The 26744-nt window shown below is 52.8% G+C and overlaps 1 protein-coding gene across 2 annotated transcripts in view; it reads right to left on the bottom strand.

Annotated features, from left to right (window-relative positions):
• The window catches only part of LOC309379991 (phospholipid-transporting ATPase ID-like), an 84507-nt gene that overhangs the window by 56168 nt on the left and 1595 nt on the right, over positions 1-26744 (bottom strand). Inside the window, exons 1-3 of one of the 2 annotated variants that reach the window (XM_081929602.1) lie at positions 12518-12676; positions 7831-8033; positions 1893-1951 (exon numbers count right to left, since the gene is read on the bottom strand). In XM_081929602.1, coding sequence (XP_081785728.1) covers positions 1893-1951; positions 7831-7897 — 126 coding nt within the window. In that variant the 5' untranslated portion in view covers positions 7898-8033; positions 12518-12676. Of the gene's footprint in view, positions 1-1892; positions 1952-7830; positions 8034-12517; positions 12677-14644; positions 14718-26744 lie in introns of those variants that run through there. The other variant, XM_081929603.1, reaches the window with a different exon arrangement.

The raw sequence follows: 26744 nt of genomic DNA, 5'->3' as shown, positions 1-26744 counted from the left end.
TGAGAACATGGATGAGCCTCCAAATGGCATCTGGGATGCAAATCCCCAATGGATCCCAACTCCTGATCCCTCAAGGGACTCAGGTGTGGGTCTCCTAATCTGGATCAGGGTGCCTGGCTCCAGAGACAGCCAGCACCATGCCTGGACAGAGGAGTCTCCATCAGTAGATGGCTGTCCCCTAAGCTGCCCATAAGAGGCCTGGGCAAATTCACGGAGAGGAAGGCGCTCAGTGTCAGAGGCATTATTCCCCCAAATGCCAGCTGCTGGTGGGCAGAGAGCTCTTGTGCTCATGCCCTGCTTGTGGGCTTCTCACAGGCAATTTGGTTGGCAGCAGTGAAAAAGGGATGTTGGGGTGAGATGGCTCTTCTGTGGCCTGATTCAGCAGGGCTCTTCTGAGGGTCTTGCGTTCTGTTCCCTCCTCCTCCTCCTCCTTCCAGGCCTGCAATGTGATCCCACCTTCTTCCTGCCAGGCCTTTGCCCCCCTGGGCTGCTCACCGCCTGGGGGCTCCTGTTCTCACTCAACAGAGCAGCTTCAGGTGTCAGTTCGCAGCAAGGAGTGGGAATCCACAGCGCTATTTTGGGAAGAGAGAGGAGGCTTGGCGGATCTCAGGGCGACTGACAATGTGAGATTCGGAAAAGGTGGTGTGTGTTTGTGTGTGTCCTCGACAGGCTGTCAGGCTCCTTGGCTTCCTCCCTCTTGCCTCCTTCCTCCTCGCTCCTGCAGAGCCTTCTGCTCAGCTAATGCAGGAACAAACAGGTACAGTCTGGTGACAGGTTCACACGGGAAGCTGAGGTTTCCCTGGCCCTGAGGCTCTGTGGCAGGAAAACGCCTCACGAGGAGGAAGGGGACTGGTTTGCCAAGTATCTTCAGCACCAGCAACTCGGCTGGAAGTCACTCTGCACGAGCCCAGGGCTGGGCCACTGCCAGTGTTGCAAAGGCTGTCCAGAACACCCCAGAGACTCTCTGTGGGGGTACAGTGGGGCTCTTTGCTTCCACGGAGGGCTCACCCACACTTCAGCTTGTCCTGCACCTAAGAAGTGCAAGTCTGAGCAACTTTGCCTCTGCCCCACCACTTTCCCCCAGAAAATGCTCCCTGCACTTCATTGGGGGCTGCAATGGGGAAAAGAAGCCCAGTGCCATGGCGCCAGCAGTGCTGTTCGGAGCTCAGCAAGGCTCTGGCTGCTCCCCTTTCCCGCTCCCTGCAAACATCTCTTTAGTGGGGGCTTTGCTTGAGTTCCTGCTTTTGCAGGTTTCCAAGACAGATCCTGAAGCTGAGGCTCCAAGACTTTGGCCACCTCAGGAGAAGAGAAGACTCCCTGGAAAAGACCCTGATGTTGGGAAAGATGGAGGGCGCAAGGAGAAGGGGACGACGGAGGACGAGATAGTTGGACAGTGTTCTTGAAGCTACCAGAATGAGTTTGACCAAACTGCGGGAGGCAGTGGAAGACAGGAGTGCCTGGCGTGCTCTGGTCCAGGGGGTCACAAACAGGCGGACATGACTAAACGACTCAACAACAAGACCCCTTGGCCAGCTGGAAGAGCCACAGCAAAACAAACACACCCAGATGCTATTCAAGTGCCCAGACACTCCAGCTGGTCAGGCATCAGCTGCCCCCTGGGATGGGTCACCCAGAGAGCATCATGGCCAAGTGGGGAGATTTGAACCTTGGTCTCTCAGGTCCTAGTGCAACTCTCTAACTGGCGGTGTGTAAAACTCAGCCTGGCAACTCCAAGGTGCTCCCTGCCCCCGCCAGCAGACTAACTCTCTCCCCCCCCCGCAAGCTCCCCACACTCTCCAAGTGGCAACTCTAAACAGGCAGCAGCTCTTGCTCTGTGACCATTTGGCTCGAGCTCGGCTAGCATACGCAGCTGCTGGTGCCCAGTTACTTACGGCATATTCAAACTGGAGGTTGAAGGCTCGGTCGTTGGCGCGAAGGTGCCTCTCATGCTCTGTGGAGGAGAGAGAAGAGGTTAAGACAGAGGGACACAAAATGGGACATGGACACAGCTTGGAGATGAGCTCTATGTGGGGCAACCTTTGAAGGTGACCCAGAAACTGCAATGAATCCAGAATGCGGCAGCCAGACTGGTGACTGGGGACAGCTGCCGAGACCATATAACACCAGTCTTGAAAGACCTACATTGGCTCCCAGTACGTTTCCAAGCACAATTCAAAGTGTAGGTGCTGACCTTGAAAGCCTCGGCCCAGTATACCTGAAGGAGCGCCTGCACCTCAGACACTGGGGTCCATCTCCCGAGGGTCTTCTGGCAGTTCCCTCCCTGCAAGAAATGAGGTTACGGGGAACCAGGCAGAGGGCCTTCTTGGTAGTGGTGCCCTCCCTGTGGAACGCCCTCCCATCAGATGTCAAATAAACAAAGAACTATCAGACTTTTAAAAGACATCTGAAGGCAGCCCTTTTTAGGGTAGCTTTTAATATTTCATGGATTATTGTGTTTTAATATTTTGCTGTAAGCCACCCAGAGTGGCTGGGGAAACCCAGCCAGATGGGCGGGGTATAAATAATATATTATTATTATTATTATTATTATTATTATTATTATTATTATTATTATTATTATCATCATCTATTAGAGATACATGAAAATCATAGAACTGTGGAGCAGGAATGGACCCTTATCTGGTCCAATGCAGGAATGACACAGAGAATCCCTGACAGAGGGCCGCCCAACCTCTGTTTAAAAACCTGTTTATCCATGTTCTTGAACACAGGTGTGGCCATGAGCTGCAACAGCTACACTCTGCCTCCAGCTGGCAATGCTTCTGAATCCCAGTTGCTTGTTTCCCACAGGCAGAACCGGAGGCTGGACTAAGTGGGTCTGTGGCCTGATCCAGCAAGCTCCTCTGATGTTCTCCCTCCCCAAGGTGTCTGTGGGTCCTGCAGCCGCTGGGGACCGGCTAGAGGTGGGATGCACATCCAGGAACGCCCTTCCTCTTCCTGCTTTACAAGCCACCTGCCGGGAGCCAGCACCACCGACACCAGGCTGAGGTCTGTGCAGAACTGATAAGGCCGGGACCCAAAGGTCTGTGCAAGCCAAGGGTGTCGCCTGGGACAAAGGTTAAGGGTGGAGGAGATAAAGGCAGAGCGAAGATGAGATAGGAATCATAAAATGGGACAGGAATTGCAAGGAAAGCAAGGGATGGAGGACACACCAGGACACCTTCAACTCCCTCCCAAGGAGGGAGCTCTGGGTGTGGATCAGGCCAAAGGGGGCCCATCCTGTTCAGAGACCTGTTTTTGGCAGTAGCCAACCAGAGAGGAAGCTCAAATGCAGGACTAGCTGCAACAGCCATGTTCTAAGCCTCTTGCTGTTCCCATCCTGCCTCTGATCCTGGAAGCCGCATGCATCCATCAAGGCTCCTTCCACTGGGGGTCTTCCACTGGCTCCTCCACCCTCTCCCCCCCCCTTTTCAGCTGCTCTTGACCGCTCCCAGTCTGGATTCCTCCTCAAGGAAGAGGAACCAAAGAGCGCCAAATCAACACGGAGGGCAGAAACCTGAATTTGGCAACCTCTGATGGAATCCCACCTACAAGGTGTTGAGAACCTGGAAGGGTCCTCTGCATGGCAGCTCTTGAATCCCAGGGAGGGTGAAGGCAGAAAAGCAGAGCAGGGAGATTTCTGGCACCCAGCACAGAACTGAAGAGTTGGAAGAGACACCAAGGGCCATCTAGTCCTGCAACGCAGGAATCACAGCTGAAGAAAACCCCGACAGGTGGACATCTCTGCTACAAAACCTCCTCCAAAGGAGAGTCCACCGCCTTCCAATGTTGAGTCAGAATCTCCCTTCTGGCCATTTGAATCCCTTGGTTCAGGTCCTACACTCTGGAGCAGCAGAAAAGAAGCTTGCTCCATCCCTGGAGATATCTGAAGAGGGCTCTCCTATCACCGCTTCTCTTCTATGGGCTAAACTCCCTCAACTGTTCCTCCTAAGGCTTGGCTTCCAGACCTTCATCACTGCCCAGGATTCCTCTGCCCACAGAGCCAAGCCTGCGCCATGAAGCTGCTGAGAGACAGCAGTGGATCTCCTGGCCCAGGAGAGCTTGACGCCTCAAAGCACCAGCCGCCGCCATCCAGCCTGCCTCTCCCACCAAGGCCCATAGAAAAGGCTCCACCTCATATATGAAAATCACTGCAGATGGTGACAGCAGTCATGAAATTCAAAGACGCCTGCTTCTTGGGAGAAAAGCAATGACAAACCTAGACAGCATCTTCAAAAGCAGAGACATCACCTTGCCAACAAAGGTCCGCATAGTAAAAGCTATGGTTTTCCCAGTAGTGATGTATGGAAGTGAGAGCTGGACCATCAAGAAGGCTGATCACCAAAGAATGGATGCTTTTGAATTCTGGTGCAGGAGAAGACTCTCGAGAGTCCCATGGCCTGCAAGAAGATCAAACCTCTCCATTCTTAAGGAAATCAGCCCTGAGTGCTCACTGGAAGGACAGATCCTGAAGCTGAGGCTCCAAGACTTTGGCCACCTCATGAGAAGAGAAGACTCCCTGGAAAAGACCCTGATGTTGGGAAAGATGGAGGGCACAAGGAGAAGGGGACGACGGAGGACGAGATGGTTGGACAGTGTTCTCGAAGCTACCAGCATGAGTTTGACCAAACTGCGGGAGGCAGTGGAAGACAGGAGTGCCTGGCGTGCTCTGGTCCAGGGGGTCACGAAGAGGCGGACACGACTCAACGACAACAACAACAACATCATCATATATGAATGGCTGCCGGGAAGCCAGGAGGGGATTCTGACTGAGCTTTGCCCATCTCCCTCCTCTGCCTTGGAGGGTGGCAGCCAAAAACCACCGCCCACTCTTCTTGGGGTGAATCCATGGTGTGACCTGGTCTGCTCAGCCCCCTGGCATTTATCTCCCATGGCCAATGGGCTGCCTGAGAGCAGGCAGTTTGGGGTTCATAGTTAATGGTAAGTATAATCCCCATGTTTGATCTATCAATTGCTAGTTTGTGGGGTGCTGCAAAATGTGGGGGGTTTGCTGCAAAATGCTGCAACCCCCCAAACCCTCGCAAAACTTTGGCACAGGTTTGGAGAGGACCCCACATTTTGGGGTTCAGCGTTAATGGGTCTGCAAAGGATGCCTCTCAGCCCCTTGCATTTAAGAAATGGGGCAGGAGGAGGAGGAGGCACAACGACTGTCAGGTCAAGAAGACCCAGATTTGAATTCCCCACTGAAACTCATGGCTGGGTCAGGAGATGCACATCAACCCACATATTTGGGAGGAAAGGCAGGGAGGTGGGGAAAGAGTGGGGTTTTTTGTTTTTTTTAAGTACACTGGAGGGAATGACTCATCCAACCTCCGATTTCACAATGTGGAAAATAAACAAGATTCTCGCGGCAGAAAGTGGAGTCCTTTCTCTCCGCTGCCCCAGGCAGTGAGATTTGGGAAAGATGCCACAGAGCAACATCTGGACAGTGGGCGGGACATCTGGGCTAGTGGAGGGGGCTGCTGCTGCTGCCGAACACACAAACTCAATGGGGCATGAAGTCAGCAGCGGCAGTGGTGGTGCGACAGGTTGCAACCTCAGCCCACCTGGTGCAAGAAAGGAGGAAATTGCCCAGGACTGAGTTGGGCCTGCCTAGCACAGAGAAACCTTCTTCCCACCCAACTCCAGGGCAGGGTTGCGGTTGTGATTCACTCCAAGCTGCCTCCCTCAACGTAGAACACCAGGAGAGCCTGCAGGATCAGGCCAAAGGATCTAGTCTAGAATCCTGTGCCTGCAGTGGCCAACCAGAGGTCATAGAATCAAAGAATTGCAGAGTTGTACACCCCCCCCCCCCGGATCATCTAGTCCAGAGACAGCCAACTTCCAAGAGACTCTGATCTACTCACACAATTAAAAACTGGCAGGAATACGAAGAGGCGGACACGACTAAACGACTCAACAACAAAGCAGGTGTTAAAATCTAATTGAGGTTTCTGAATCTTGGAATATCCAGGCTAGCCTTCTCGTAAGGGAAGGAGAGCCAAGGAAGGGGCTCTGTGGGGGAGGGCAGATGGGTGGGGCCCACCTGTTAACTCACAGGTAAGGGGGAGGACAAAAGCCAGAGTTTAGAGTTGAATTTTGAGTGATGTTACCTAAAATCAAGGCAGCAAGCAGAGAGAGAGGCTGACTTCTGCTTGAATTCAAGGCTGCATCTCTGGCAGAAGCAAGACTCTTTTGGGGTGTCAGTGCTGTGAACCCCTCTTTCGCAGGCTCAGGCGGCATGTATGTGTCAACAAACCATCAATCATAAAGACACCAGTGTGTCTTCACTGCGCCTCATTCCCACGAACTCTGGGCAAGTGCCTGGAACCCCTGGAATCTCCCACCATTCAGAGATTGGGGCAGCGTGAAACACACATACGACTGCAGGCGCATGCAAGCACTTGTGGCATTGCGCCTCCGCTCTACAAGCGAGTTGTGTGCAGGTGGCACGAACCCCCTTCTCTCGGCCACAGATCTTCAGACCCTTTTCAAAAGCCATGTTCTTAAAAGATGCTCCCACAGGAGCCTCATAGTCTCTAAAGGAGGAGATGAAACCTTTAATTTTCCAGAGCTTCTTAAAATAGCACCGGTGCCGGTGGGAGAGGTGTGACACCAGTCCTGTCACAACAATGTGTTTAAGATTTCTATCCTGTTCTTACACTGTGGAGTGAGTGCTCAAGGATGCTCTCCGCGAGGTAAAATGTTGGGTCTAGTCCAACCTGCTGCAATGCAGGCTTTGTTTATTCCGCTGCGAGAGATAAGGCACCCTGGCACACTCGAACGCCCTCTTCCTCACTCTGTCACCAGTGTCACGGCTGACACCTGGGTTCAAAGTCAAGGATCTGGGGGCAGCCCCACTCCCCAGCTCACTCACCCGAAAGGACAAGCTCTGGCCGCTCAGCCGCAGTCTTGGCCCTCCTTCTCGAGAGGTGGTGGGACTCCAGAGATCTCAGAGCCATTTCTGGTCTGGCGGATAATGGCTGGATTCATCCGCAGGAATCCAGAGAGCCTTTCTCCAGAGCAGGGGGGCCAAGACAGGCTGCCTGCCCTCAGCGAGAGGGTCAATGATTAAACAGCAAGAGAGATAAGGGGAACTGGAGCCCAGGGCTTCCCCAGACAGCAGGGCTTTTGTGCAAGGAATCCGCAGGGAGGACTGAATTGCTGAGCACGATCCAGCAAACACCTCGGCTGCTGGGGGTCACAATGTCTTGGTGTTCCCCAGGAGCCCCTAGGGAAATGTGGGGGGAGGTCTTTCTCCCAGCAAGCAAAGCCATGGAGGTTGCACTATGTGGAAGAGGGTTGTGTGTCTCAGGGCCCTACTGGTCAGTGTCCATGTCATCTACAAGGGATGGTTGGCTTTTGCTGTTTTGTGTTTATGATTTTTACCTCTAAACCTCCTTGAGTCCTTATTAGGAGAAAAGGTGGGGTATAAATAATTAGAATTATTTCTCACAATCTGATGTTTCATTGCAAGCCACCCTGCATGGACTTTAGTGGAGAAATGCAGAGTGGAAGAAATGGAAACAAGCAAAGGCATAAAGAAAAGGGGGACAATCTTTGTGCCATTTAGGAGACTTGGGAGAAGTGCCCCTGTCAGAGAAGCAAAGAGGCAGACACCCATCACAGCCACACCATCTATGCAGAGCAAACTTAAAGCACTTAGCCCCCTCCCCCAAATCCTGGGAACTGCAGTTGACCTCCTCACGGAGCTAGAGTTCTCAGCACCCTCCGTAAATCCCAGATCCCTCTGGTTAGTGAGCTGGCGCTATGGGGCCCTGACTCAAGTCTACTTTAGCGCTAAGAACAAATGCTGTTATTTATTCGCACCTGTCGAGACCCAGGAAAGGAGGGCATCTAAACGGTGATATTGACGACGGACACCGTTCTCACTCATGAATGCAGCATCTGGCGGCACCGCGGGAAGAATCTACCCCATTTTGAAGAAATCAGTCCAGGCAAGAGAACTCCATGGCGCTGTGGGCGGGATTGATTGGCAGGTGTCTCTCGCTTACTAAGGAGCTAGAGGTCCCCTGCAGAGAGGAGGGAGGGAGGGAGGGAGGGAGGGAGGGAGGGAGGGAGGGGCAGCAGAAGCGTTATCCATTCACTCACTCACACGCAAAAACTGTGGTCACATTACCGCAAGCCGCCACTGCTTCCTCTACCTGGTTCTAACTCCCGCCAACTACCTGGGAAGTTGATGGGTCTCCCAGAGTGATAAAGAGGAGGGACTGTGCCCCCCATCTCCCTACCTACTGGGAGGTCAAACCCAAGAAGGACCTCCCCATGAGAGGAGCCCAGCAGAGACCACAAGCAAGTCACCTGCCGCAGGTGACTCAGGTAAGGGATGTCACACCTCAAGGCAGAGAAGCCTGTGACTTCAGGGCAGACAACCTCTTCTGCCTGCGCTAGGTCCCAAGTCCAGCCCCCACCCAGGGACCAATAAAGGGGTCTTGGGGAGCAGGGCTGGAAAGGACCCCCTTGTCCCAGGGTAGTCCTTCAGAGGCCATCTGACTGTTCACAACTAGCCATACTGGGTGGGGCTGGTGGAAGCTGTAGCCCTTAGAGCAGAGGATGCCAGACTTGATGGTTGGGCTCAGGAGAAGGCTCTGGGAGCTGGGGGCGATGGGGGGGGGGGCTTGGATCCTTTGCACTTTGCATGCACATTGTGTCCCAGATTCAGCCCCATTGAAAAGGTCTGGTGGTGTAGGGCTGGCAAAGGACCTTCCTGCGACCCAGGTCTTTGACAGCTGCTGTCAGTCAGCAGAGACACTCCTGAGTCAGATGGAGCAGGGCCAGGACTCCATAGAAGGTGGCTCGCTGGGTGGGGTCTGCTATTTGTGTTTCCCAGAGATGGACCACAGATGACTAGCACAGGTAGCTGCAGGCAGGTGGGCTTTTCCTTCGGAGTAGCCACTTTTGTGGCAGGGATGCTCCAGGGCGCCTTCGAGGCTGAAGTGACAAGTCCCTGCAGGAGGGGTGCTCCTGGTGTAAAGGTAGGAGGTCCAGCTAGGTAGCCCAAGGACTTGTGCCCGTCAACACCACCCACTGCAAAGCAGAGGGTGATCTCCTGAAGCCCCACAGCTCTTAGACCAGCTGCTGGGATTGGAGCAGGGGAAGCCTCATGGTGTGCCAGAAATGATCTCCAGACTTTTCCTGGGAGCTCTTCTTTTGCCATCATCTTGGTTCTGGAAGTGGGGAAGGGATGGAGGAGATTCCCTCTGAGCAAAGCATGGGATTGATCCAGGAGAACCTCATCAAAGCTGGACTCAGGAGACCTTCCAGCAACTGGCCCAGGAGACTAACGGCCGACAAGTCCCACAAGTCCCTTATGCTCCCCACAGAAGTTCAGAGGACAGCGGCAGTGTGGTGGGAGGTCTTCTTGTTGATGCTAATGCTGCTGCAACCAGATGTATTCTGTCTGAACCACCAGGGACAGCCTCCCTTTCCCAGGACAAAATATTCCACTTCACTCTGGGGTGGAGAAGGTGGGCCAAGGGACTTTCCTGCGTCTCTGTGATTTACTTAATAGCGAGATTCCCAGTATCTGCCCTGCATCCCCCAACCCCCAGGCCACCTGCACATCTTTGGAAGCCCATCTCTTCCTCTTCCTCCTCTTCTGCCCTTTGCCACTCCTATGGCAGAAAGCAAAACCAGCAGCTGCTTCGCTTCCTCCTGGAAGCCCAAATGCCATGCAAACAGCACCTCCAGCAGCTGCAGGCTTCTGGTCAGCCTTGGCCAACCTGGTGCCTTCCAGATGTTCTGGACGCTTAGCTTCTATCAGTCCCAGCCAGCCTGACCAAGGCTCCCTTGTGAGAGTCAGTGTGGTGCAGTGGTTAAGAGCAGTGGACTCGTAATCTGATGAACCGGGTTCACTTCCCTGTTCCTCCACATGCAGCTGCTGGGTGACCTTGGGCCAGTCACACTTCTCTGAAGTCTCTCAGCCCCACCTACCTCAAAGAGGGTTTGTTGTGGGGGAGGAAGGGAAAGGAGAATGTTAGCCACTTTGAGACTCCTTAAAGGTAAAGGTAAAGGGACCCCTGACTATAATAATAATAATAATAATAATAATAATAATAATAATAATAATAATAATAATAATAATTTATTATTTATACCCCGCCCATCTGGCTGGGCCCCCCCAGCCACTCTGGGCGGCTTCCATAGAAACCATAGAAACCATAGAAACTAAAATATCATACATTAAAAACTTCCCTGAACAGGGCTGCCTTAAGATGTTTTCTGAATGTCAAGTAGTTGTTTATCGTTTTGACATCTGCTGGGAGGGCGTTCCACAGGGCGGGCGCCACTACCGAAAAGGCCCTCTGCCTGGTTCCCTGTAGCTTTGCTTCTCGCAATGAGGGAACCGCCAGAAGGCCCTTGGAGCTGGATCTCAGCGTCCGGGCAGAACGATGGGGGTGGAGACGCTCCTTCAGGTATACTGGGCCGAGGCCGTTTAGGTCCAGTCATGGCCGACTCTGGGGTTGCGGCGCTCATCTCGCTTTACTGGCCGAGGGAGCCGACGTACAGCTTCCAGGTCATGTGGCCAGAAAGACTAAGCCGCTTCTGGCAAACCAGAGCAGCGCACGGAAATGCCGTTTACCTTCCTGCTGGAGCGGTACCTATTTATCTACTTGCACTGTGTGCTTTTGAACTGCTAGGTGGGCAGGAGCAGGGACTGAGCAACAGGAGCTCACCCCATCGTAGGGATTCGAACCGCTGACCTGATTGGCAAGCCCTAGGCTCTGTGGTTTAACCCACAGTGCCACCCGCGTCTTTTGAGACTCCTTAGGGTAGTGATAAAGCGGGATATCAGATCCAAACTCTTCTTCTTCTTCTTCTTCTTCTTCTTCTTCTTCTTCTTCTTCTTCTTCTTCTTCTTCTTCTTCTTCTTCTTCTTCTTCTTCTTCTTCTTCTTCTTCTTCCCAGGCCTTGGAGAGCCAAGCCTGAAGAGTCCAGAACATCTGGAGGGAAGGAGGTTGGGGAGTTCCCCTAAGAAGCAGAGAAGGTGCCCCATAGGAAGCTCCCAAGCCCCCCACTTCCCAGGCTGGTCTTTGCTTTCTCTCCTCCTGCTCAGATCCACACAAAGAGCTGTTGGGGGGGGGGGGGAGCAACACGTTCATCTCTCCAAAGGAGAAGCCAAACTCCTGCTGCAGAGTTTCACAGCACCTTGTTCCCACAAGAGGCTCAGTCCCCTCCTAAATATCCACATCTGAAAGAGGACAGGAGGAAGGGGGTGATGCTCCACCTCGGCTAAGAGGCTCTTCTGTTATCAGTTCTGCCTCCAGGAGGGACCGGCTGCTCCTTGCATGGCTTCAAGGGCACAGACAGCGACTCAGACTCCTCCTCCTCCTCCTCTTATGTTGGGCAAGGGCCAAGTGGGGTTTTCCATCTTCCGCCGGCATCCTTTGACTTTCCAGTAAATGTCTCTGCTGGCCTTTGTTCTCTTCGAAAGCCTTTGCTCTGTCCACCTTTTCCCATGAAGCCGGGATAAGTGCGAAGAAAAGCCGGAAACGGTCAAGGCCGAGAAGGCTGAGCCAGAGGCCAGCCAGGAAACAGACAAACCCCTTTTCATCTTCCAGCTCCAAATGTGGGAATAAATAGATGTGTTTGCAGCTACACCAAGGCAACAAGGCCAGAAAGGGGAAAGGTGAGGGGGCTCCTGAAGGGGCTTTGCTATACGGGAAGCTCTTGGTCTTTGCAAGGCAGCTGAAGAAGGGCTATAAATGGCTCCTAGCCAGGATGACTCTGCTCTGCCTCCAGAGAGGCAGCAATGCTTTCCCCAGTTTCTGGAAATGGCAGGAGAACTTTTCTGCTTGAATGCTGCTTGCAGGTTTCCCGAAGAGGCACCTAGAACAGGATGCTCGGCTAGAGGGGTCACTGGCCGCGTCCACAGACTCTTCTTACATTCTCATCTTTCCTCGGCTGCAAGCCAGGGCTCGGCTCTTCTGCCGCTTGACCCATCATCACATGCTATGGCACCAGGTCACAGAGGCCAAAGGAGCCCCAGCTGTGGCCCAGCACAGCCCCATGCCAGCCTTGGGCAGGTCCTTCGCTAGCTGGGCTGCTGGACCTCAGAGAGACTGGTATGGTTCTGCCTCGGATACTGTGCTGCTCACATGGTCCCCCTGAGGCTTCCTGATTCAGGAGCTACAACAAGGCCTCTTTCTCATAACTCACAGCATCTCCTCGGAGCCGGAGCTCAGGGAAGGTTGGAGCAGAGGAAGCTGCCGCCAGCCCATCTTCTGCACCCGCTGTCTGGCAGGGTCTCTGCCTGGGTCTTTCCAAGCCCTTCCTGAAGATGCTCCTGGCTGAACCCAGGACACCCCCCCCCCCCGCATGCAAAGCTCTAGCTCCCACTGAGCTCAGGCCCACCCCAAACCTGTTTCCCACCCACCTGGCCTGAGGCTACAGAACAGGCTTCCCCCCGCCCCCACCCCATCCTTTGCAGCATTAAGGGTTCTGGTCTTTTCAAAAGAGGGAATTGTTTCGGAAGCGGGAGAGGAGGAGGACCTACTTCAGCTCAGACATCCTGCACTTTCCTTCTGGATATTTGCTCTTCTCATCTTTCCCCCCGGCTGAATCAGCTCCGAATCCCCCAGATCCAGGGTCCCCAGACGCTGTCATACGCAGCCCCCCTAAATCGTAAACATACATTTATTGGAGGTTTCCCCAGGAGAGCAGCTCTGCCCGGCCACTCTCTCCAGCCACGGATGGGTGCCATGCACCCTCTCCTGAGCTGGCAGGATGTGGGGGGGGGGTCTGAGGAAGAGAGCGCTGGGAAAGTTCTAAGAAAGGGAAAGTCAGTTGGTGGCAGTTGGAAGGAGAGGGAGGCCAGGAGAGACTGGAGGGAGGAGGAAGAGGAAGACAGGAAGGACCCAAAAGGGGGCTTGCAAGACACGAGATCTATCCATGGCGTCACTGTTACATAATAAGGCTGTTTTGAAAGCCACTTGAGGTCTAGCTCATGTGTGCTATTGACTGCTTGCGTTTAAACTGTTTTAAACCACAGCACAAAGAAATATAGGTAAGCTTTCCTTGGAATAAAGATCACTGGGCAGCCTTGAATCTCCCCCACCCCCACCCCCCAACTGGTGGCTGTTGGCTTCACACAAAACTCGTGGTTTCCTATTGGGCTGCTCTCCTGCAAGAAAGAAGTTTGGGGTGAGGGGTGGGTGAGAAATAAACCTTGCAGGAGCAACCAAGCCCCACTTTCCCTCCTGCATGTAAGGGGCAGACCAATTTCCAAACACCTCTTGGCCAGGGCGAGGGCGAGCGAAGGGGACTTTGCGTGGACAAGTCAAAGGCTTTCAGAGGAGGAACCAGCAGCCAATGATCTGGCAGGTTGCACAATTTCCTCCCTTCTTGCTTAAGCTGCCCATTGAGCACAAAACGAGAAATTCAGCCTCCCCACCCCCCTCCCGACACACACAAACCAAAATGCACTGCCGGAGTTCATCTTGAATCACAGGGTGGGGAGGGGGCAGCCCTGAAAGCCCCCCAAGCCAGGCCACGTGCAGGAAGCCACTTTGCTCAAAGCCACAAAACAGCCCTGGGGAGAAGGTCTCCTCCTTTGCTTCTCAAAGGTCCAGCCCCCCTCTCGGATGTGGTCCTTGCACTTCCCCACCCCAAAGAGCCAGAGGAGAATGGAGAGGTGAAAGGGAAAGAGGCCAGGCTCTCTGGCTGGGCCACAAACCTCCTTCCACTTCCCCTTTCCCTGCACATGAGGAAGGTTGGAGATACAGAAGCCCTCGCTGGGCATTAGCGTCGCACGAGGGAGAAGGGCGTCGGAGCTCCGTACCCCTTGCTGCTTCAGAGAGGGCAGTGCTCCAACTCCACCCCACAGCCTGGAGAGGAGACCTCTGCAGCAAGGAGGCTGCTGGGCTCATGCAGAAGCTGGGGAGGACGGAGCAACAGAGCCAGCCCTTCCACACTCAAGGCCACGCTCCATGGCGGCTCAGCTCTGCTTGCTTAGTGAGCAGTGCCAGATTACCAAACAGGCAGAGGAGGCCCTGGCTGATGTGCCCCATGGCAATAGATCAAAACAATATTGATTTGATCTTGAAAGAAAATTTTAAAAATTAAGAGATGATTTGGGAGGGGGTCCCTGAGATTTCAGCTGCCTAGGGGCCTCCACAGGGTTTAATCAGGCACTGATAGTGAGAGGCAGCCCAGCTGCTGGAAACCACAGGAGGGGCTGCTTGAGGGTGCCCCATTGGGGCCTCTGGCTGGCCACTGGGAGAACAGATTCCTCCATTGCAGGGGGGTGGACTAGATGACCCTCAGGATCCCTTCCAACGCAACAATTCCACGATTCCATGAATTGCAAGGGCTCTTTCCCCAGGCCAAAGCGACTGGACCAAGCCCAGTGTCCCGTGTACACCTCTGCGACCCACAGATCTGATCTCTCTGGGAGAGAAACCCCCTGCCCCCCACCCCTTGTGGGAAGGGGCTGCCTACCCAGCCTCCCGGGCACATGGCCTGGGCTCCGCGCTCCAGGCAGGGAGCTGTAACCAGACGCCCGGCAGGCGCAGGCTCTGCTCTGCCGCTGGAGAGACAGGTGCATGGAGCGCCAGCTGAGTCTGCAGGGCATCCGGGCAAGAGCCAAGGAACTGTGCCCACCGCAAGAGTCCAGCTCGCTTACCTTCCAGCCGCTTCTTCTGGCCGGACCCCAATCCGAAGAGCGGCATCCCGGCAGATCCTTTCAGCAGTCTGCTCTGGGGGGAGAGAAAGAAGGATCTTGACTCCAAGGTGCCTCTTGCCTCTCCAGCCAGGTGGCTCAGTCCTATTTCTGAAGAAGCAGACACAGTTCAGGGGGCAGGTACGGTTACAGCACCACGAGGAGGAGGAGGAGCAGGAGGAGGAGGAGGAGAGTGGCCGCCTTGCTGCTGCTCACCTGTGCTACTCACTTTGCCTCGCAGCAGGTGACTGTGTGCTGCAGCCCACCTGGGGGCCTGTTGCTCACCTGTCCTCCTGCCCAGGTGTTCAGCGTGGCGAGGCAGGAGGGGCAAAGCAACACCCTCCCGGCCTCCCCAAAAGGGCAGAGCAGCCGTACGAGGGCAAGAACAACACCAGGACCCTCCTGCCTAGTGACATCAGGCAGGTGCCCTCAATGAACCCCTTTGGACATGTTTGCTTAGGCAAGCCTGTCGAGAGATTCAGAAGGCCAGTGCAATTTTTAACCTGCTTTGAGTCTCTTGCTGCTTTAACTTTTCAGAAGTCTTAAATCGTTGTTGCCAATTCTTCTTATGATAATTTTAGCATTTTGTCCTTTCCGTAAACTAATTTGAGGGGTTTTTTTAAACAATCAAACAGTGTATAAATTTTATGATTTTTTTTTTAAAAATTAACAGGTCGAGAGATAACTGTCCTGAAATGCAGTGGACAAGCCTTCCAAGCAATATGATGCTGAGAGAAACCCTCCCCCCTCACCCACCTGGAGGGATCTGTTTTGCCTGTTGCCGGGAGCTCCTCCTCGTGGGAAAGGAGCAGTAAGCAGCAGGGGGCCAGCAGAGGCAGCTGCCAGCACCCTGCCGGCCCCCAGTCCGCCTGAAGCAGCACCCGGCCCCCCATGCCTGCCTGAGACCCTCAGGTAGTTGAAAGAGGCAAAAGGCAGTTGCACCCCAGGGGGAAACAGGGGGAAGGGTGGTCCACAAGGCAAGCAGCTGTTGCAAGGAAGAGCTCCATCTGCAGATCACAGGGAGAAGCCAAATCTCAGGTTGCCAGGAGTTTCCTGGGCAGCACCTGAAATCCTTGAATTGCAGAGTTGGAAGGGACCCCAAAGGCCATCCAGCCCAACCCCCTGAAATGCAGGAATCTCAGCTCAAGCATCCCTGACAGACGACTGCCCAACCTCTGCTTGAAAACCTCCAGCAGAAGGAGAGCCCCCCCTTTCCAAGGGAGTCCAGTCTGCCTCGCAAGCTACTAACGCTCAAGGAAGACCAAGCAGCCAGGTCAGGGCAGAGGGGTGTGTGTGGTGCTAGTCGTCCTTTGCTCCCCTCCCTTCCCCTCCTTTCCTCTGTCCTCTTAGTCTTCCACCCCCACCCTCCTTGCCCCTGCCATAATTGGGGTGGGGGGACAGGGGCCCTTCACCTGCTCCCAGGACCAAGCAACCACCAGATACAGAGACACCAAGAGGAGGGAGGAGGAGACAGCCACCGGCAGAGCGAAACTGAGGCTTCCTCATTGACAATTTAAAGGCAAATGGGATCTCGCCTCCATCCTGGGGCCAATGGCCTCGGTGGGGAGGGGGTCTCTGGCCCAGGGCAGGGGCCAAGCCTTCTGTATCCCTGCCCCACCCTGCAAGAGCCGCCCTCCCTCCAGCTACAGGTCTTCGTCTAGTGTTTTAACTCCGTTATACGGTTACCTGCCCTGAGAGGTGCCAAGTAACCAGAGCCGACCAGGCGTCTGCCACCCCTTCCGAGACAACCATCTGCAGTAACAGGAGAGCCCAGCAATTAAGGGCCATACCGTTCCCCTCCAGTGCGCAGGGATTGTTCCTCTGCAGAAACAGAGAGGGGAAAGAATAGGCAGCCGGGGCCCAAAACAGATTTGCACAACGGCCGCGATGTCGCCGCTAATGGCGCTTTAGGACGTGGTGGCAACTAGCCCTGCTCGGCTCCAGCAGGGAGGGAAGCCCCCAGAGACTTTGCGGAGGCCAGAACCAGACCTGTCCAGAAGGCCTTGTTGTTGTTGTTGTTGTTGTTATTGTTATTATTTATACCCCACCCTCTCCAGCCAAGACCAGGCTCAGGGCGGCTAACACCAGGTATAAAAACAATTGATTAAAATACAACTTAAAAACAAGATTAAATACAACATTAAAATGCAGCCTCATTTCAGTAAAAACTCAAATCAAAAACTTTTTGGGGATGAAAACGTCAAATCTTCACCAAGGCCAACTATCCAGACTGGGCCAGAAAAAAGCCAGGGAAGTCCCCAAATAGGAGTTCCATCACAGAAGGAGAAAGGAAAAAGGAAAGCTTTGCTCTGCTTCTGGAAGGGATTGCAAACCACATTCCGGACACACAATGGGAAGCAGGGCGAGAGTGCAAGGACGTCCGGGGAGAGCTGGTCCTTGACCCCCGGCAGCAGCAAGAGAGATGCAGCCTGTACTATTTTCCAGGGCCTGCTAAAAACTAGGAATTTGCTCTTTCACCCACCCAGCCCTCCTGATTCCTGGGTACCAGACACTGGATTTAGCATGTTAAGGTCAAGCCAGGCTGGCCTCTCCTGTTCAGGAGATCCCCTGGGAGGGGCTGTTAAGCCCTAGAAAAGTGGACTCTTAGAAGAAAGGGGCAGGGAGGGAGGAGAGGAGGGCTGAGGACCCTCCTAGCATTCAGGGTGTTGGAGATGAGCAGGGAGGGGCAACAGTTTTGGCTGTGCCCCATGCATATCAGAGAAGAAGCCCATGTCTTACAAAAGACCCTCAGGCCTCTCAGGATGGGGAATGCCCTGCTACCCCGGAGCCTCTCGCTGCTTGTAGGGGGGGGGGCTAGCAGTGTATAGTTGATTTGAAAAGTATTGGCTGAGGGGACACCCTGATTTAGAAGGCCTCTTGCAAAAGGGAAAAGCAAAGCAAATGTCTTCAGTAGTTTTGATCGGTATTTGAATAAAGAGGAGGTATATTTTAAATATATTTATGAGACATCCACTGCTTTGGGATTGAGATAAACAGTGTATAAACAACCCATTTGCTTAAGAGCCAAACTACATTTTAAATGTTCTGTTCCAAAGAACAAAACTCATTCCCTTTATTCACACAAACCAGCCGAAGTCATTCCCAAGTGAGCTCAGTCAGTCAGTCAGTAGCTCAGAGGGAAATGGTTAGCGGTCTCTGTGACGAACAGGAGCTGTTTTTGTGATGCTCCATAGAGTAAATGAGAGATTCCACTTCTGTCATTTGAAATGTTTTGATAAATTGTTCCATTCCCTGGTCTAGCCTTGCTGCATCTCTCATACGCATTAGGATGAAGAAATAATAAATTATCTAGTTGAGCGACATCTGCCTGGGAGCAGCGTGGAACGTCTCCTTTTTTGGAGATCGCACCACTGTCCAGGGTCGGCTCCAGCTCTGGTCGCGTCACCAAATCTATTTTTAATTTTCCGTTTTGCACATCTTTTTGCTGAAAGAAGACTCTCATGCCCTTTCCAAGATGTCCTTCCAAGCATTTCAGACACTGGCAGCTCCAGCAAATATTCTGTTCCACTTGCTGCGGTAAGACTATAATTTTGGCAGAACCAAAACCCATCAGGCCAGAAATCCAGGTCAGTTAAAAAATAAGGAGGAGTGGAGGCCGAATAAGCAGCATTTCCGGCCGCTTAGAGCTGTGTGGATCTCTGCCACAGAAATGATACATGTTACACCTCTTTAGGCAGGGACATTTCTGACCCTAAACTTCTGCTGCCCTGCAGGATATCTTGAGGAGAAGAAAGGCTTCAGGAGGAAGCCCAACACAAATCTGGAGTGGAGTCCCTAAGGTGGTTGGATGGCGCCTTGAATGCCGCCTCCAGGCAACTCTGGCAGCCAAGCTGGTGCCCAACATCTCCTTCTCCTTCCCTGAGGACCACATGAGGGAGGTCGAAAGGGGGTCTTGTCATCTGGGCAGACCAGGACCCGGGCTTGCACCCCAAGGAGGTCACTTTGGTGCTGCCAAAGTGCGCACACTCCATTGTCTTCCAAGACAGGCAGATGCCAACAATATTATTCATTAAATTTGTTCATCTTGCCCAGGACAACCCAAAGTGTCTTAACATCCCACCCACTTCTAAAAGGCCACAGAGAGTTAAAGGCCAAAGGCCAGGCGACAGAGGGAAGTTTTTACCTGGCACCTAAAGATATATAACGAAAGCACCAGGTGAGCCTTCCTGGGAAGAGCAGCCCAGAAGCAGGAAGGCGTCGAGGAATTATAAGGCTTCTCCTTTGGCCTGGAAGGGGGAGGCAACAAGCGCTGCTTTGGGCTGCCTGGGAATCGTCCGAGAGTGCGGAAGGGGAAGAGGAATCGAGAGGGAAGAGGAGGCACCTTCACTTTCTGACTTGGAGAGGCTGTTTTGGTTCTGCCTGTGGCGGCCAGAGAGAGGAGAAAGGCTCCCTTCCAACCAGGAGCTTTTGGCTATCTGGTAGAAAGTTGCCTCCTGCATTACGAGGAACTTTCTCTTGGACAGCGGAACGCTCTCCCTTGGAAGGTTTTAAGTAGAGGTCACCTGTCAGGGATGTTTGGGGGGTTGCAATTCCTGCATTGCTGGGGGTTGGGCTAGATGACCCTCAGAGGTCCCTTTCGACTCAATGATTCCCCTCGCGGTCCCAGAAATAGGAAAGCATTTGGGTAACATGCAAACTCTCATTGTCAGCCAGTCGGATCAAAGGCAGATGACTGAAACAGGTGGGCAGACCTTGGCTTCACCAGCCAGGATGCAGGTGCACAAAAAGGAAACACACACACACACACCTCTGATCTGAGGAGGCCTGGGATTAAAGCGAGGCTCTGCCTTTTATCCAGTCCCCCAGCTTTGGGCTTCTAGCCACATTTTTCTTCCCCAACTTGGCCTAAGCTCCACTTCCTTGTCAAGCCAGAAGAGTAATTTGGGGAGGGGGTAGCTCCCCTCCCTGGCTGGAACTGCCAAGCGGAAGCCTGTCTCTTCCCAGGGGCCTTCCAGGACCTTCGTCCCGACCCAGGCAGGCCCCCTGATCCAGGGGCCCCACGGGGCTCCCTAACTCTCTCCCTCCTCCACCCGCCTCCTGCTCTCCCTGCCAGGGAAGACCTAGGATCCTGGCCGCATAGCAAGAGCAAAATCAAGGGGAGCAGAGCGGCACCCACGGCAGCCAGCAAAAGCCGACTCACTTTTCTGTTACATACCAACCCGCATCAGAGCTAGACTGTCAGCGGGTCCTGCTTGTAAAAACTCCTTTGCAGTTCCAAGCAGGGAAACCTGCATCCGCCAGAACATCCCAAGGGCTCAGGAGGAGACCTGCGGCCACCACATGCCCAGCTGAACCCAGGCCAGGAACCTGGCTGCGCCTCCGGCCTGCCTTGGACCAACATACCCTGCTCTCCGCAGGAGGATGGGCTTCCTTGTCGCTCCTTTGCCTTGACGCCAAGACCCTCTGCAGGAGCCCAAACATGTCCCGTGGCATTTCCTTCGCCCCAGAGTGGAGAGGGGCTTCTGCAAAGGAGACAGGGGGCACAGCTCCACGTCTGACCCCCCCCCCAGCAAAGCTCCTAGATTTGCTCCGGCTCTGGCGCCCTCCTGAAAAGGAGGCGTGGGAAGAGAGTTGCCCAAGCAGCAGCTCCTCCTCCTCCTCCTCCTCTCAGACAGCAGCTGGGCCACATCTGGGACTGACAGGAAGGCAAACAAGTCACCCCAGGAGCTCCCATCTTACCCTGCAAGGCGTCGCCTCCCAGCAGCCGGGCTGCTCACTTCCTCCGCCTCCATGGGCCCTTTGCAACTTCCAGATGTGTCAGGCGCTCCACACACCCCCCAGTCCAAACCCGACTCTGCGCAGCGTGGAGCCAGTTGTGGGGAGGGGAGCAGAGAGGGGGCACAGCTATGGGGAACAGGAGGCACCCCAGACCTGCTGATTGGAGGGGCTCAGAGCCAGGCAAAGGCCGGCCAGCTCCTCCAGGTCCCGGACAGAGGAGTTGGGCTCTGCAGAGTTTCCTCCTCCTCTTTGCTCCACTCTGTGGTCTTGGCCTGGGGCCAAAGGCTTCTGTCAGGCCCCCCTCCCCGCCGCTTCCTGTAGATAGGGAAAGGGTGCTTGCTTCCTTAAAGCAGCTGCAAGGCTTTGAGGGAAGCCAAGGACCCGGGCAGGCAGGGACCTTGCAGGCGAGGAGCCTGGAGCAGAAGGACCAAGAGGGAGGGGGCTCAGAGAGCTGGTGCCAAGGGAAGGGCATCCAAACGAGCCAGCCGCCACTCTGGGAAGCAGAAAAGAGGCACTGAAATGAGCCAGGGGACGGAGAGGCTCCCCAAAAGGAAAGGGGGGAACGCTTGGGACTTCTCAGTTTAGAGAAAAGGCAAGGGAGAGGCAAGATGATGGGAGTTTACATATTGATGCCTGGCCTTGAGAAAGGGGACGGAGAAACGTTCTTCTTCTCCATCTCTCCCAACACAAGAACTCGAGGGCTTCCACTGAAGCAGGTTTGGAGATTCAGCCCGGATCAAAGGCAGTCCTTCTTCATGCAGAGCAGAGTTCAACTGAGGAACTCCCTCCTGCAGCAGACCCTCCCAGGGTCCCTGTTTTCCAGGGACATCCCTGATTTAGAGAAGACGTCCCAGTTTCTGGTCTGAGCCTGGAATGTCCCGCTTTTCCTTAGGATGTCCTTATTTTCACTGGAGAAATGTTGGAGGGTATGGAGTTATCTGACCCCTGAGCCATCTGAAGGCAATACTGTATAGGGAAGTTTTTTTAAAAATGCTTAACTGGGGCAACCCAGTAAGATGTGTGGGGTTTAAAGAGTAAAATCATCATTATGGGATGGGACGTCCCTAATTTCATCAGAGAAAAGTTGGAGGCTTTACCACAGGGGGCAGGCATGGCCACCAGGTTGGCTGGTTTTAAAAGAGGATTAGAGGGTTATTAGTGACTACTAGCCCTGCTGGCCCTGCTCTGCCTCCACAGCTGGAGGCAGCCATGCTTCTGAACACCAGTGGTTGGAAACTGCAGGAAGGGGAGCTGCTCTTGGGCTCAGATCCCGCCTGTGGGTTTCCCACTGAGGCATCTGCTTGGCCCTGTGAGAACAAGATGCTGGACTGGACGGGCCATTGGTCTGATGCAGCCGACTCTCCTTGTGTCCCGTGCAGCCAAGCCTACCAAAGCACGTTTTCTGGCCAACCCTTCCCTCTGAGATCAATGGTGATGCATGGAGAGTATAGGGTTCAAAATTAGCCAGGAGCCAGTGTGATAGGAATTTTGAGGTCTTAGAATTTGTGAAATGTTCATAAGTGTACCAACCAAGCACGTACATAGATCAGCACAGGAAGACCAACCTGGAACCATTTTTGATTTCCAAACTGTCCCAAACTGACCAAATGTTTTCTCTGCAAGGTCAAAGGAAAATGGAAAAGCCTCCCCATTGTCTTTTCCTTCACAAATCCTGTCTTAAGGGCACATTAAGATATGAATAGGGTGAGCCTGTGACCTGGCTCAGGAACTAAGTATTTATCATTACTAATTATTTATCATTACAAAAGACTGACCAGGCTCCCCAGGCAATCCAATCAAGTGACCATTAAGCAGGTAACCTGTCAGACAAGATAAACAAGTCACTCAGATTTCTGTTGTAGACCACCTTTTCTTTGATGTAAGTATGATGTATCTGGGGGGTGATCTCGAGCTACACCCCTTCTGTGATGTAGGTATGATGTGTCTGGGGCGGGGGTCTTGGACTCCAGGGCAGGCAATTTAAAATCTCTATATAAGGCCTTGTGCGCCATTGTTCAGGGTTCCTCCTTCTCCTGCGTGTGGTGAGTGGGGGACCCTGTTGCAACAGATCAATAAAGATCAGGCTTACTAGCTGCTTTGCTTCTCAATATTCTCTGGTTGGCCTCTGTTATTTTCTCCTACCAATAGAGAAGCTACGTAAGGACTCTATATGGGCTTTGGGATACCCCATAAGGGGAAAAGGGCAGATTTTTGTTTACAACACCAGGCGCATTTTGCACACATTGGCCACTAGGAGGTGCCACGCCAGGTGTGGAAGGAGCCTTCTTTTCAGCCTGTCCCACTGCTGCATGGGGGCGGGCACCATTCCATGCTCTAAGCAACACCTGGTCGGCTTCAAGGCCAGGCTTGCACCACTTGCGCTCGCCTTCACTGGGCTTCCTTCATAGCCTGAGGCTCCCCAGGATCTTCTCCCCCCCCCCATCCCCCATAAGTCAGCTTCAGGCAATATTCCGCTGCCCGGGAGCAAGCAAGTGCCCCAAAGGCAATCCAATTCCGCGACTGGAAGAGTTTCAGCCGTGTCATTCAATCTGGCCTTGTGCGCCACTTAGGAGGGTCGAGCCCCAGAGCACTGGCATCGTATTCTGCCAGGGTCACTTGGGGGCCAGGAAACTTTTATGCTGGCAAACGTTATCAGTTGGGAAGACGAAGGCCTGAGCCCCTAGGAAGCCTTCACTAGAAGAATCAACCCCTCACCAACTGTAAGATGAGGGCCAGCGTGGTGCAGGAGGGAGAGTGTCAGACTAGGACCTGGGAGAGCTGGGTTCAAATCCTCACTCATCAGGTCACTGCCTCACAGCCTAACCTACCCTGTGGGGGACATTGTTGTTGTTGACAGGATGGGGGCAAGAGGTGGCCCCACCACTTTGATCTTCCTGGAGGAATGGCAGGAGATAAGGAAGGCATAAATCAAAGAGATGGTGCTCCTAGAATCATAGAATTATAGAATCATAGAATCATAGAGTTGGAAGAGACCACAAGGGCCATCGAGTCCAACCCCCTGCCAAGCAGGAAACACCATCAGAGCACTCCTGACATATGGTTGTCAAGCCTCTGCTTAAAGACCTCCAAAGAAGGAGACTCCACCACACTCCTTGGCAGCAAATTCCACTGTCGAACAGCTCTTACTGTCAGGAAGTTCTTCCTAATGTTTAGGTGGAATCTTCTTTCTTGTAGTTTGGATCCATTGCTCCGTGTCCGCTTCTCTGGAGCAGCAGAAAACAACCTTTCTCCCTCCTCTATGTGACATCCTTTTATATATTTGAACATGGCTATCATATCACCCCTTAACCTCCTCTTCTCCAGGCTAAACATGCCCAGCTCCCTTAGGCGTTCCTCAGAAGGCATCGTTTCCAGGCCTTTGACCATTTTGGTTGCCCTCCTCTGGACACGTTCCAGTTTGTCAGTGTCCTTCTTGAACTGTGGTGCCCAGAACTGGACACAGTACTCCAGGTGAGGTCTGACCAGAGCAGAATACAGTGGCACTATTACTTCCCTTGATCTAGATGCTATACTCCTATTGATGCAGCCCAGAATTGCATTGGCTTTTTTAGCTGCCGCGTCACACTGTTGGCTCATGTCAAATTTGTGGTCAACCAAGACTCCTAGATCCTTTTCACATGTACTGCTCTCAAGCCGGGTGTCACCCATCTTGTATTTGTGCCTCTCATTTTTTTTGCCCAAGTGCAATACTTTACATTTCTCCCTGTTAAAATTCATCTTGTTTGTTTTGGCCCAGTTCTCTAATCTGTCAAGGTCGCTTTGAAGTGTGATCCTGTCCTCTGGGGTGTTAGCCACCCCTCCCAGTTTGGTGTCATCTGCAAATTTGATCAGGATGCCTTTGAGTCCATCATCCAAGTCGTTGATAAAGATATTGAATAAGACCGGGCCCAAGACAGAACCCTGTGGCACCCCACTAGTCACTCTTCTCCAGGATGAAGAGGAACCATTGATGAGCACCCTTTGGGTTCGGTCAGTCAGCCAGTTACAAATCCACTGAGTGGTAGCATAGTCAAGACCGCATTTTACCAGCTTCTTTACAGGAATATCATGGGGCACCTTGTCAAATGCCTTGCTGAAATCAAGGTAGGCTACATCCACTGCGTTCCCTTCATCTACCAGGCTTGTAATTCTGTCAAAAAATGAGATCAGGTTAGTCTGACGTGACTTATTTTTCAGAAATCCATGCTGACTATTGGTGATCACAGCATTCCTTTCTCACAGACTGTTTGCTTAATGATCTGCTCCAGAATCTTCCCTGGTATTGATGTCAGACTGACTGGGCGGTAATTATTTGGGTCCTCTCTTTCCCCCTTTTTGAAAATAGGGACAACATTTGCCCTCCTCCAGTCTGCCGGGACTTCGCCTGTTCTCCAGGAATTCTCAAAGATGACTGCCAGTGGTTCTGAGATCACATCTGCCAGTTCTTTTAATACTCTTGGATGCAGTTCATCTGGCCCTGGAGACTTGAATACATCTAGACTAGCCAAGTATTCTTGTACTATCTCCTTAGTTATTCTGGGCTGTGTTTCCTCTGCTGAATCATTTGCTCCAAATTCTTCAGGTCGGGCATTGTTTTCTTTATCGGAGAAGACTGAGGCAAAGAAGGCATTGAGGAGTTCAGCCCTTTCTGTGTCCCCTGTTTGCATTTCACCATCTTCTCCTCTGAGTGACCCCACGGTTTCTTTGTTCTTCCTTTTGCTACGAACATACCCATAAAAGCCTTTTTTGTTGCTTTTAACCTCTCTAGCAAGCCTGAGTTCATTCTGTGCTTTAGCTTTTCTGACTTTGTGTCTACATGTGCTGGCTATTTGTTTGAATTCCCCTTTGGTGGTTTCCCCCCTTTTCCATTTTTTGTACACATCCTTTTTTAATCTTAACTCAGTTAAAAGTTCTTTAGATAGCCACCCTGGCTTCTTTAGGCACCTTCCATGTTTCCGTCTCATTGGTATTGCCTGAAGTTGTGCTTTTACTATCTCCCTCTTAACAAACTCCCAGCCATCATGAACTCCCATTCCTTTTAGTATTACTGTCCATGGGACAGCACTTCCCTAAGTTTTATGAAGTCGGCTTTCTTAAAGTCAAGAAATTGAGTCCTAGTATGCTTGGCTGCTCCTTTCCGCTGTATAGTAAACTTCAGAAGAGCATGATCACTCGCGCCTAATGATCCTTCCACTTCTACCCCACTAACCAGGTCATCAACATTGGTTAGGACCAGATCTAAAATGGCTGTTCCTCTTGTTGCTTCTCCCACTTTCTGGACAATGAAGTTGTCTGCAAGGCCAGTGAGGAATCTGTTTGACCTTATGCTCTTGGCTGAGTTTGACATCCAACAAATATCCGGGTAATTGAAGTCCCCCATTACTACTATCTCCCTTCCTTTTGCATGCTTGACCATCTGTTCCAGGAAGGCATCATCTATGTCCTCCGTTTGGCTTGGGGATCTATAGTAAACTCCCACAATGAGGTCACTGTTATTCTTCTCTCCCTTAATTTTGACCCAAATGCTCTCACTTTGGCTTTGAGGTTCTAAATCTTGGATCTCTTCACAGGTATACACATCCCTGACATATAAGGCCACTCCTCCTCCTTTCTTGTCTGGTCTGTTTCTCTGAAATAGATTGTATCCCTCCATTATTATCCTGCGGAGGAAGAAGCAGCTCAGAAAAACGGGAGCAAGATGTAGGAGAGACAGTTGCCTGGACCTGGTCATGGGAGAGATGGGGCTCCTCCGTCGCTGTGAAGCTTTGCCTACCAAAGGAGGAAGAGGAGCAGGAGCCCCTACAAAGTGGAGCTGGCAAGAAAACCACCCTGGTCACAAGCTCAGCTCCAGAAGAAACCTGCTCCTCCAATGCTGGGTGGACGCCCACAGGGTGCAGCAGCGCAACAGTTCACCAGCCAGAGGCAGTCTTGGCTGCGGGAGCGCAGAGCTGTGGTGCAGCACATGAATGACGCTCCGTCAGCCTGAGAGCTGTGCTTCCAGCCTATGGTTACCAGACTTTTTTCAAGGAATCCGGGGACACTTAAAAAAAATATATAATTTCATGCTTTATTATTTTAGGAAAGGGTTGCCCAGAGTTCTTGACCTTCTTAAGGGTGGGACCCCAAAGTTGTTGGGCGTGCACCTCGACACAAGGCAGGCGGAGAAGCCCATCTACAAACACACAAACACACCCAAAAAAGAGGTTGGGGTAGGGGGAGAGAGAGATCGAGTAAAGGTGCTCGCTGGTCTTGGGAAAACACGCATTAAAACACACACACAAGGCTCCCTCTCTCTCTCCGTCTCGCAACACAGCTCAGCTCTTTT

The sequence above is a fragment of the Podarcis melisellensis genome (genome assembly GCF_964234715.1).
Source record: "Podarcis melisellensis genome assembly, chromosome: 11".
NCBI lineage: Eukaryota > Metazoa > Chordata > Lepidosauria > Squamata > Lacertidae > Podarcis > Podarcis melisellensis.
The sequence above is the reverse complement of the archived record's forward strand: the minus strand, read 5'-3'. Positions and strand labels throughout refer to the sequence as shown.